The sequence below is a fragment of the Elephantulus edwardii genome, unplaced genomic scaffold (genome assembly GCF_000299155.1).
Source record: "Elephantulus edwardii isolate Elephantulus edwardi_28Jun2011 unplaced genomic scaffold, EleEdw1.0 scaffold00373, whole genome shotgun sequence".
NCBI classification, from domain to species: domain Eukaryota; kingdom Metazoa; phylum Chordata; class Mammalia; order Macroscelidea; family Macroscelididae; genus Elephantulus; species Elephantulus edwardii.
The window spans coordinates 925,950-939,176 of NW_006400123.1; the positions used below are offsets into that span (position 1 = coordinate 925,950).

Sequence of the window (13,227 nt, forward strand, 5' to 3'; positions counted from 1 at the left end):
ACTGGGGTAATCGGGATGGGTGTGTCAGAGGCGGTGCGGTTGGCGCAGGATAGAGCAGGGTTTAGGGCTGGTGTGCATAGGGTCGCTATGAGTCGGAAACGACTCAATGGCACATAACAACAACAACAACAACATATGAACTGTTGAATAAAAAACTACTTAACATTTTTGCTGTATAAATTTTAAATCGTATAGAAAGTGACTGCTGCTGTAGGCTTGAATATGTCAGAGACAATGAAGATGACATAGAATAAGACAGGTTTCAGATCTGTTGACAGGGTTGTTCAGACTCATACTCGGCTCCAGAAAAGCTTATGACATTGCTTTTTTTTTTACTCTTTTATCATTTCATAATGGCCTTCGTTGTTTCTAATAACAATATTTTCCTCAATGTTTATTTTATCTGATAAAATACTATGTAGTACTTTACCTCTGTTGATGTCTGGGTATCTTTTTTTCCCCCATAGTTTTTCTTTTCAACTATTACTGCCTTAGAATCCAAAGTGTTGTGTTGGGGGAGGGGAGGTTGTGTGTATGCAGAAAGTAGCTGAATCAGATTCCTTTACTTATTTTAATAAGGAAGGACCTATTTCTTCCATTTTTGCTGTTTTGTTATCTTTCTTTTGTTACATAATTTCATCATTATCTCTTTCTGTGCTGAGTATTGTCTCGTTGTTGTTAGGTACTGTCAAGTTGGTTATGACTTAATAGTGATCCTACGACCAGCCAGCCTGAACCTTGTCCTATCCTGTGCCATTCCTCAACATCTCTGACACACTCAGACCCATTGTTGAAGTCACCTTGTCAGTCCATCTCAATGAGGGCCTTTCTTTCCTTCTCTGACCCTTCATCTTTCTAAGCTGCATATCCAGAGTATGAAAGATGAAGCTTCACCATCTTGTCTCCAAGGAGAACTCTGGTTGTACTTTCTCTAAGACTTATCTGTTTGTTCAAAGTTCTCTTTTAACTTTTTTTTTTATTTTATTATATACTGTTATTAGCTCTTTAGTTTTTGCCCCCGGATTATAAGTATTTTTTTAAATTTATAAAAATATAGTTCTGATAATTCCCAACTTAATATTATGGAACAACTTTGTTTTTATATAATTTCATTCTTCTTCTACTACCCCATTAATGCTGTTTTTATGAACAATTATGTCTTCTATAGTGTGTGCTCCCACATATATTTTTGTATACATGATTATCTTTTAACCCAGATAAAGAAAAAATAAGTTAAAAGAAAATATTCATATTTTCCTATGTAATTATGTTTACTTGTTTTCCATATCTTGATATAGATTGGAGTTACTGTCTAAAGTTCATTCTGAAGGATTCCTGTTTTCATCATTTCTTACAGGATAACACTTCAGTGAAAATTTCTCCCATATTTTATGAGAGAACAACTTAATTTGTTCCTGATTTATATTTTTTTTAAGAATAGTCTTACTGGATATGAAATTGTTGGTTGAGTTTTTCCATACTTCAAGCCCTTTCATTGCATCATCCCGCTGTCTTCTGGCCTCCATCCTCCTAAAGAGAAATCAGCTAGTAATCCTATTGACAATCGTTGAGATTTGCAGATGAAATAATTCTGTTTTCTGCAAATGAGATCCATCATTATTATTCTTAATTTACTGGGGATTCAGAATAATATTTTCAAGACTTCCACTGAGTTTCAAGGTAAAAATAAGATTAGAATAATTTAAATTGTCAAAATTATCATGTTTTTGTTTGGAATTAATCTGATTTTGCTGAAGTTCCCTGGCTTTATATAAGCTTTTTGCTAATTTTCAGAATTCAGAAATTTTTTTCCACATCCCCCCCCCCCCCCCATTTAGCCATTGCTTTAATGAAAGGACAAAATATCCAGGCTCTTTACTTTGCAGAGTTTACTGAAAATCACCCACCAGTACAGTTTTAAACAACCAGTCCATTTTACCATATTTACATCTAATTTTAAATCATAAAATGTATACCTAAATTATAATGTAGTACTTGAATTAGTATATGTTAGGATTAACAGATAAAAAGATTATTGAACATTTTGTGCTGGTGGTATTTGTATAGAATGTAGAACTTGAACTTTGTTCTCTTTAAAAATGCATAAAAAAATAGACATTGTCTTGTGAGATGAGTTGCATCTCTCAGATGTATGTCTTATAAATCCTAACCTATGTTGCTGTTAGGTGTTATCAACTCAGCTTTAACTAAGAGTGACCCTGTGTATAACAGGTGAAAACCTTGCCTGATCTTTTATCGTCTTTACTGCCTCTGTTGTGCTTAAACCCACTGTTGTAGGTCCATCTCACTGAAGGTCTTCCTCTCCTTTGACCTTTCAAAACATGGCGCTCCCTTCCACAGACTGAGATCTCCAAATTAAATGCACTGTATGTGAAGCCAAGTCTCGCTCTCCTTCCCTCCAGGGAACACCTTGGCTGTACTTCTATCAAGACAGATTTGCTTCTCCTTTTGGCATTCCCGTGTGTTCAGTACTCTTTGCCAAAACTGCAGTTTAAAGGCAGCGTGTGTTTGGTAGTTTTTACTCACTGTTCAGTTTTCTTATATGTATAAAGCATTTGAAAGTATCCTGGTTTGTATCAGGCATATCTTAATTTTTAAACTGACATCCTTGCTTTTCAGTACTTTAAAAAGATCCTTGACAACAGATTTTCCCCTGTACATTATGTTTTGATTTCTTTTTTAAAAAATAAAATTTCATTTTAATTGTGATTTTAAAGTTAGATTTTCATTCATTCATTGTTGCACATTTTATCCTTTTGCCCTCCTTCTACCCCAGTTAACTTTTTTTAAAAAAAAATTTATTCATTATTATACAATTACCTACCAATGGTCAAGAAATTAAGATATTGAAAAACAGAGTGTCTTCATTTCTTGACCATTATGTCCATGGATGTTTATTGTGGATCCAAGTAGATTAAAATCTTTAACTTATAATCATTTTCCCATTAATAATGATGTTAACTATTAGAGTACCTCTGAAAATTTTGTTTTCTTGAGTTTGAGATGTCATTCATACTGAAGTCTGTAGTAGTAGAGTAGGTAGTACTTAAAAATCCTCTTCACTTTCAGAAAGCAAGGTCGTGTCATCTAAATAGCGCAGGTTGCTTATGATCCTTCCTCCAATCCTGATGTCACATATTCCTAAATACTGTCCCCTTCTCAGTTTATTTCCTCAGCAAACACCCTAAATAGATATGGAGAAAGGATGCAATCCTGATGCACACCTTTCTTGATTTTTAACTATGAAATATTTCTTCATATGCTTTGAACAACTGCTTTGCAGTTTATGTACATAAAATGCAATTAAATGACCTGGAATTCTTATTATTTGTAATTAGACCTATAATTTATTCTAATCTACACAAGTACTTTTGCATTGTCCATATTACACAGATAAACCTCTTCTTGGTATTGTTTTCTGCCAAGCTATATATGACAGCAGCAATGATATCTTATGTTCCACATCTTCTAAAGCTAATTTAGACTTCTGGTAGTTCCCTGTGAATGTACTAATGTAGCCATTAAAATAAAAAACAATCTTTAAGTTTTACTTACATATGATGTTAATGATTTTGTTCACTAGTTTCCTCATTCTGTTGGATCATCTTTCTTTAGAGTGAGCACAAATATGGATCGCTTCAATTAGGTGGCTAAGGAGCTAGCTTCTGTGAGCCTCTGGTTCCTGAAATTTCTCACTTAGTATTCTGTTAATTTCTGGAACCTTATTTTATTAATGTCTTTAGTACTTTTTCCTTCCATACCTCTGGTTCTTGATCATTTGTTACCTCCCGAGGTGGTTGAACGTCAACTAGTTCTTTCTAATACAGTAAGTCAGTGTGTATCTTGTGTTTTCTTTTGATACATTCTTTTTATTTCAGTATTTTGCCTCATGAATTTTCATTATTGCACCTTGAGGTTTGGATTTTCTCTTCAGTTCTTTTAGCTTCTGAAAATGCTACAAATTGTATTAATAAACACATTTATTTTTTCACATTTAACTGACTAGAATTCAGGATGCTGGCTTTAGGGGAAGGTGTTCTCTCTGTAAAGGCTTGGAGGGGGGAAGTCTTTGTCTCTTTTTCCGTTTCTATTTTTTAGCTCCCTGGTGATATTCATGTGGAGCATGGCTTCCCCCTCCCTGTGTGCTGCTTTCTTTTGTTCCTGGTCTGCCCTTTATATTTCAAAAAAGTGGTTGGCTTAAGATAACGCCCTGCTTCACATTGTTTCATTACCATAACAAAAAAAGCCAAACTATTTCCTAAGGAAATACAGGTACTTGTTTGTGTCAGAATTAAACTGATAACACAATGTTACTATGTTGGGTAAATGATTCCTACCATTATGTCTATACATGCTATTTTCTTTTAAAAGACATGCAAAAATTTTTATAAGATTGCATTTATACTGTTGCTTCTTATTCTTCAGTGTTATGGCCAAGCCCCTCAAATGCACATTTTCTAGTGCACCAAATTTCTCAATTTCTTTCTTCAAACAGTATTAGTAAGCTGATAATACTCTTACATATCAGCCACACTGAAGTGTAGAAGGAAGGAGTACTTTTGAACTAAGGAATATGGAGAAAAAAGAAATGTGTTCATAAAGTAATCATTGCTTCATCATTAAGAAGAGAGGTATATTATTTTACAAAATAAATTATTTGGAAAGTGTGTGACTTAGAGATTTTGAGGTTACAATATAAATAGGTTTTAAACAAGAATGAAACAGACATAGAAGGAAGTATTTTTAAAAACATTGACAATTTGCATATTTTTAAAATTTTTCACTATTTCATTTACAAAATTTCGATACATTTTTTTCAGACCAAATTCTCCCAATTTCCATCACCACCCCCAGCAAATTGTACAACCCCATGATTAATCCCCAGTACCCGCACATCCTCATCCCTCTGCTTCTCCCCTACTCGCCCCCCACCAAGTCTTCATATTCCTTATACAATAATGGTGTTCTTGTGGTGTTCTTGTTCTTGTGGAATTGAGTTATTTCACTCAGCATAATTCTCTCCAGTCCCTCCCAAATTAGACAATAATTTGCAAAATCATTGCTTCTGTGTGCTCTGTATTATTCCATTGTATGAATGTACCATAACTTCTCAATCATTTCAGTTGTGATTGGACATCTGGGCTATTCCATGTTCTTACATGCATATCTTTTTTAATGAGATGGAGAATTGAGATGTTTCAGGGAAATTACTCAAAATCTTTTCAAATGAAGTTTGTTTAATTTGAGCTTTTCAGATGAAGTTTGGTTCATATGAAGACCTAGAATTAGACACAAACAATGCTAATGAAATTGTATAACTGAGTCTATTATATTTTTTCTTTGTTGGTGTTATGTGCTGTTGAATGGCCTGCAACCCATAGCGACCCTTTGTACAGCATCTCTGAAGCCTACCGTGTCCTGAGCCAGTCTCACTGATTCTAACACACATACCCCAGTTGCCCCAGTTACTGTATGTATCAATCCATCTCATCTGGGTTTTCCTCTCCTGCACTGTCCCTCCACCCTTCTGAGCATGATGTCCTGCTCCTAGGATCACTCTCTTGGCCATGTGCCCAAAGTATGTGAGACAGGGCTTCAAAATCGACTGACATTCTTGCTTTTCGTTACTCTGGTAAGGTCCCTGATTTTCAGCAGATTTTCCCAATCCAGTTTCCGTCTTTCGCTTTACTGATTGCTGATACCGTGTTGACTGTAGAGCCAAGCAAGCTGTAACTGTGAAGAACCTTAGTCTCTTCTCCATCTATCACAGTGCTTCCAGTTGGCCCAGTAGTAAGAATCTTTGTTTTCTTGATGTTGAACTTCAGTCCATATGAAGACTACAGTCTTTGAATGTTCTGCAACTAGTGCTTCATGTCCTTCTCAGTTTCTGCAAACAGTGTTGTATCAACTGCATAACGTAGGTTGTTGATGAGTTTTTCTCCAGGCTATGTTCCTCTTCATAAACATAAAGCCCAGCTTCCCAAATGGTATGTTCCGCATATAGATTGAAACGGTATGGAGACAGGACACATCGTTCAGGGATGCACACCTTTCCTGGTTTTGAACCTTGCAGTACTTCCTTGTTCTGTTCTGAGGACTGCTTCCTGGTCTAAGTATTGTTATGTGCCGTCGAGTCATTTGCGACCCATAGCGACCCTATGTACAACAGCCCTAAACCCTGCTTTATCCTGTGCCAATCTCATTGCCTCCGACACACCCATCCCGATTACCCCAGTCATTGAATCAATCCACCTCATAGAGGGTCTTCCCCTCCTGCGCTGTCCCTCCACTCTGCCCAGCATGATGTCCCTCTCCAAAGACCTGTCTCTCCTTACAACATGTCCAAACTATGTCAGACGAAGCCCCAGAATCCTTGCCTCCAAGGAGCAGCTTGGTTTAACCCTCTCTAGGATCAATCTATTTGTTTTCTTGGCAGTCCATGGTACATTCAGTACTCTTCTCCAGCACCACAGCTCAAAGGCGTCAATTCTCCTTCTATCCTCCCTAGTCATTGTCCAACTCTCTGATGCATAACAAGTGATTGCAAAAACCATGACCTGTATCAGACCCACCTTAGTCTCCAGAGAGACACCATTGCTCTTGAGTACTTTAGAGAGGTCCCTAACCGCAGACTTTCCCATCGCAATACATTTTTTTATTTCCTGGCTACTGGTGCCAAGAGTGTTGACCGTGGAGCCGAGCAAACTGAAGCTGTGAACAATCTCAATCTCTTCACCATCCATCCTGATGCTACCGATTGGTCCAGTGGTGAGAATTTTTGTTTTCTGGACATTGAGCCTCAGTCCATATTGAAGGCTGCAGTCCTTGACCCTCTGCAGTAAGTGCATGAGGTCCTCCTCAGTTTCAGCGAGCAGGGTTGTGTCATCTGCATAACGCAGATTGTTTATAGATCGTCCACCAATCCTAACGCCACGCTTCTCCTCATAGAGCCCAGCCTCTCGGATAATCTGCTCTGCATACCGGTTGAAAATGTATGGAGACAGGACACATCCCTGGCATACACCCTTCCCAATTTTGAACCATTCAGTGTTGCCCTGCTCTGTTCTGACTACTTCCTCTTGATCCAAGTACAGGTTTCGCATTAGCACAATTAAAATAGGTTTCATATAAGCACAGTCAAGTGTTCTGGGACTCCCATTTTAAAATTTTTCACTTCTAAAAATAAACTTTCCAACACAGACTAGCAGGATATTTTATTTCACATTTTCCATTATTTAAAGCAAAACTAGTGTTGAAAAGATCATATCTTGTTGTTATACTTCTGAGAGTATGTGTACAGAGTATGTTTACATGATCCCAAAGTAATCATAGTTGAAGGTATAAAGTTTAAATAGAAACCAACCCTTATGGATATACTTTTGGCATTATTACAAAGTGACTTTTGAGTCACTGTTTACTTTCCAAGTGAACTTTGGTAAGTCGGTACATGAGAGAATTCCTAGGGCCCTGGCTTTATCTTCTTGCATTTTTGTTTCTTAAATAGAAAGTTCATTATACATAAAGAGTATAATCTTTGACACTATAGTAAGTATACATGAAATACATGTGATATATTATTTTCATTATTGTTTTAGATCAGATTATGCTTTAAGCAAAAAACTCACTGCAATTCAGTTCATCCAATGCATTGTGCTCTCCTTTGGATTTCCAAGACTGAACAAAACTTCAATCTTGTGCCATTGAAATTGAGGGTAAAATGTATATGTATTCACATAGATGTTCACATAAAATTAAATATACAGATAAAATACTCAAAAGTAAGAGAAATTGAACAGTCTTCTCCAGGTCTATTTATTTTGGTGTATGTCTATTTATATATACAAGCACGTACATACATATATCAGTGTACTTAAGTTTGAGTTTGTATGAAAAACTTTCTTTAATTTACTCTAACAGATCCTTTTCTTGGTGTTTCTACGGTTGGAATAAAATGGTACTTTTAAGACTGACAAAGGGAACATATCAATATAATTTCCTTAAATTCTTTTGGAGAAATTTAACCAGAAAGTATTGTAGTTTATCAGGCTTCATAACCATAGAGGATACTCAGAATGGGGCTGCACTTCCCCACTGATTAGGCAGGAGACCAGGTCATCCTGTGAAATGAATGAGCCTTGGAGCAGTGGCACTAACAAATGCCTTTTGTCTGCTGTGCAGCAACACCATAGATTGCATCATGTTAGGCTTCATCAGCTACCTAATGCAATGTAACACAGAAGGTAAGATAAATCAAATGATGACACCATATTATATTTGAAAGATGAGAGCTCTTCCAAAGCAATTGCAGAGTATATATTTCAGTGCTGTTGACTTCAGGAAGTTATTGAAGTCAGAAGTCTTTGCAACAAAACCAATAATTCAAGAACTAGGTAGCAAGTAAACACAGTCATGCTATTACTTCCAAAGAATTAAAAAAAAATGAATTCTTTTTGTGTGTGTATTTTTATGTAGCCTTTGTGTTTAACTTCAAATTTTATTATATCACTAGCTTAAGCTGGTATCTTTTTCAGGGGTAGAGACATTTCTTTTTAAGGATATTTTTATCTCTTGCTGAATCATTCTGACTATAAGCATATTCAACTAACAGAAGTGTATGATTTCAACACTTGTGACTCTGCTAGTAAATTACTCTTTTCTAAGTGAATATCTCCACCACTTGACTGTCATTGTGCTTCACTGTGATAGCTTGCATGTTGCTGTGATGCTGGAAGTAGTACTGATAGTATTTAAATTACCAGCAGGGTCACCCATGGTGCTTTCATTTGCTTGCTATGCACAGTGAATAAAGAAGACAGGAGAATTGATGCCCTGATCCTACGGACTAACAAATCCGTCTTGGAGGAAGTGAAACTAGGGTGCTCCTTAGGCATCCTAACGCAGGGATGGTGAAACTTCATCTCAGATTCTTTGGGCACATTGTCACAGGGTTCCATTCCTTGGAAAATGGCATAGTGCTGATAGAAGTAGAGGTTCAGCAAAGAGAGACCCTTAGTGAGATGGATTGACAGAGTGTTTACAGCAGTGGATCTCAGAATGGTAGTTTGGAGGGGGCAGGAAAGGGCAGGATTTTGATTTGCTGTTCACAGGGTAGCTGTGGGGAGTTCTGGTGACTTATTGGTACCAGTTTGTGTAGCCAATCCAAAGGCACGTGATTTAAATCCACTAGCTGTTCTGTAGGAGAGAAATGGTCTCTGAAAACATTCTGGAGCCTCAGCAATGAGTCAGTTCTGACCTCATGAAACCAACAACAGTAGAAGCAATGCTTCTTGCTATGTGTTACAGTTGACTTACCTAACAACAACTTGTGAATGTTTAACTATATTAGAATTATAGTGAAAATTTTTTCTTGTTTTTACATAAACTTAAGAAATTTAACTTTTGTTAAGTAAAGTTTTCTTCTTAGTTTTTTGGTAAATCAAATTTTCTTCTTAGTTTTGCAACTAAAATTTTATACTTTCTATGATTGTATTCTGTGGCCCTCAGGCCTGGTTTTAATTGGTTTTGGTCAAACATTCTTCTAAGTTGTATAGCACTGGTCTGTCCATTTGTTGTACAGAGGTAACTTGTGGTTGCTGTGATGCTAAACACTGTGAAACTGATGTGTCAAATGTGATAATGGTTACCCTTCATGGACAGTGTTTGGTGGAGCTCTCCGATGTTTGGAGCATGGACATGCTTGGAAGCAGGAGTGGCATCTACTTCCAAAATAGCTTGCCTCCAGAAACTCTGTGAACTTGGAGAAACAATGAAAATTACACAACTGTTCAGGTCTTTTGTTCATAGGGTCACTGAGTCATCTACAACTCAGTGACACTTAACAATAACAACAATAATTTCCCCACCACACCATGGATGCTCTTAATTAAAGGACAAATAACATTGAAATTAATTAACAGAGTGATTGTTAACACTGGACCAAAAATTGCAGCAGTTGTGAAGATGGAATATAAAATTGTATATTAATTATTATAAAAGCATCCCTGGTGGTATAGTACATTAAACAGTGTGCTATTAATCTAAAGATCAGCAATTTAAATCAACACACCCCTCTGCAGGAGAATGAAGACATAGTGTGTTTGAATTCACAAATGTGTAACCTGTTGGATAACAGTGAATCAAATTTGACTCAGTGGGTTTTTACTATATCATACAGAATGTCATAAATTTAATTTAGGAATTGGGATACAAGAAAAGAAGTATAATTCCTGATTTCCTTTTTTTATTTTGTAGCCTACTGTATGTGAGCGAGAGCTGTGTGTGTTTGCCTTCCAAACTCTGGGAGTAATGAATGAAGCTGCTGATGAAATAGCAACTGGAGCTCAGGTAGTACCATGTAATATTAAATATTTCTTATTTTTCTTTGAAAAGGTTTTTATAATTTACTGTCCACTTCTCTGCTATACTTTTAGAACAGCTTTATGATAATGTGTCAAGTTAAAAGGCAGATTGGTATATGACAGCTTTTAGATAGAAACTAAATTTTACCTTCTTTGCCAAATTTGTGTTTTGCTAAGAGTATAAATTAAAACACTCTCTGTTTAAAACATACCATTATCCTTTCTCATATGGTGAAATTAAAGAATTGACAATCTTGCACATGCTTTTTATAAAATTATTTCCTGTTAGTAAACTTAAACTGCCATAAAGTCAAAACCAATTTACTTTAAATATTTAAGTAAAAAGGTAATGGGTAGGACCTAAGATAAAGAGAGCATTCAATTTAGACTAGCAGTCTTTATGATGTAAAGAACAATATAAAAACAGAAACAACTTTGGAGTAGAGAAGCATTCTTTGTTATAGAAAGGAAAAAAATTGGAAAGATGCCCAAATGTTATTCTTTTATGTAACTTCTAGAAAAAAATATTTTTTTATGGAACATAACCAAACTAGTAACTAATCTTTTAGATTAGTTACTAGTTTGGTTAGTCTTATAGAATGACTAGGTGCAGTTTCAAAGAAAATACTGCTAAAGAATGCTAATTAAAAGAAATTGCCAGAAAAGGATGGAGAGATAGCCACCATTGTTGGTCCCCACTCACAGCCTAAGCTATAAACCTTTACAGGAAAAGATCCCTCTTCTTTCTCTCAATGAGTTGCTGGTGGTTTTGAACCTCTGATCTTTCTGGTAGCTATCAAGTATTTTCCCCACCACACCATGGATGCTCTTAATTAAAGGACAAATAACATTGAAATTAATTAACAAAATGATTGTTAACATTGGACCAAAAATTGCAGCAGTTGTGAAGATGGAATAGATCTGGGAATTGTTTTATTCTGAGGTACACAAAGTCGGAACTTAGATGATGAAAATCTAATGTCAGACTAATCATATTTAAAAAAGAAATAGTGCTATAGTATTTTAAGGAAATAAAATTGGCGAAATAATACGTAGGTAAGTCAGTGATCATCTATCCTCAAAATGATTCAAATGATAAATAAATTTAATATATAATAAAGGAGGCAGCACATCCATTTATTTTTTTTAAAGTAATTCTGTAATAAGATATAAATGATCAACATCATTGGGGGAAATAATCAGTTTCACTCTTTACCTTACAGTGTACGTGAAAAGATACTCCAAGTGGATTAAAGAATATTTTGTTTTCTAAAAGTGAAAAAAAAAAAGAAACTAAAGAAGAAATTTGGTGATAAACTTAGACAAGTACAAGAAACCTTGAAAATATGAACAGATTTGAGTCCATATGTACTGCACAATGTATATTTGGGGAAAAAGCATTTATATATATATATCTTAAATGTTTCTTTTGAAACAAACACAATATTTAAAATTTCCATAATAACTAACCTGAAAACCAGAATATCTTGAGTAAATTAATATAATTCATAAAAATAGTAAAAAACATGAAAAAGTTCCACTTTAATCAAAAGTAAGAAAAGGAATTACCAATTTATTAATGAAATATGTAATAGACATGAGTAATTTTATCCACGGTGTTGAATACCTTTAATATGATCAATGTCAGCTTTATATGCCTGTCAAGACAGAACTGACTGGAATTTTTTAAAATTTTTAAATTTTATAGTGGTTTGCTCACAAACTTCGTTATACATTGTGTTTCACACTGTTCTTCATTCCCATGCATTATGTTTTATAAAATCAATCACCGTTGGACCTTCCCCACCATTACTCAATCTTTCCAGGTTCCAAGCGGATCCTTCCCATTTTCTTCACTCCCTCCCTCTGCCTACCAAACTGTTCAACCCTGTGTTTTTTCCCCTACCCATCCTCACCTCCCATCCATTTCTCCATTAGGTCTCCATACATGTTTACTAGTTATTCTTCTAGTGTTAAAATTATGTTTTTATGCAGAATTTGTCTTTATAGACTGAGTTGGTTCACTCAGCATAATGCTGTCCCAAGTTATGTAATATTTTTCAAAATTGTTGCTCCTGAGTCCATGGTATCCGTTCTGTGAATGTACCACAATTTCTCAATCCATTCAGTTGTGATTGGACATTTGGGCTCTTTCAGTGTTCCTGCAATGGTCAGTAAGCCTTCTGTGAACATTGGTGTACAGATCTCTGTTTATGTCTTAGTTCTAATTTCTTTAGATATAGTCCTAGTAGTGAAATAGCTGGAATATATGGGGTTTCTATGTTCAGCTTTTTGAGGAAATGCCACACTGTCTTCCAGAGTGGTTGTAGCATTTTACAATCTCATCAACATTGTATCAGAGTTACCACTTCTCCACATCCTCTCCAGTATTTATTGCTTGGTGCCCTGCTAAACTTTGCCACTGTTAGAGGGTATCTCATTGTCGTTTTTATTTGTATCTCTCTTACTACCAATGATTTTGAACATTTCTTCATGTGTCTGTTGGCAGTTCAAATGTCTTCCTTGGTGAAAAGTCTTTCTATGTCTTTTGCCTATTTTGTAATTGGGTTACTAGCCTTTTCTTCTGAGGGCCCAGGAGTTATGGAACCCCTGTCAGAAGTTGTAAATGGCGTTGGGAGGATTAGCATTAGATAAAGGTACAGTGATTAATTAATAGAGTCATTTTACTTACCTTTGTCTTCTAAGTTATTTTACTAAGCGAGGATTTGTGATACAGTAAATTATAATTTAAAAAATCATGCTAGAGCATTTGTCATTTGATTAATAATGGAGAAAATTATTCCATTATTAGTTAATGTATTACAGCCTCAGAAAACATAATTTATTA

The 13,227-nt window shown here is 35.5% G+C and overlaps 1 protein-coding gene across 4 annotated transcripts in view; it reads left to right on the top strand.

The window, feature by feature from the left end:
• PARP8 (poly (ADP-ribose) polymerase family, member 8) overlaps positions 1 to 13,227 on the top strand; it is a 364,740-nt gene that overhangs the window by 304,865 nt on the left and 46,648 nt on the right. For all 4 annotated transcript variants that reach the window (XM_006902146.1, XM_006902149.1, XM_006902147.1 and 1 more), the window contains one exon: positions 10,273 to 10,365. In XM_006902146.1, the coding sequence (XP_006902208.1) occupies positions 10,273 to 10,365 (93 nt within the window). The remainder of the gene's footprint in view (positions 1 to 10,272; positions 10,366 to 13,227) is intronic.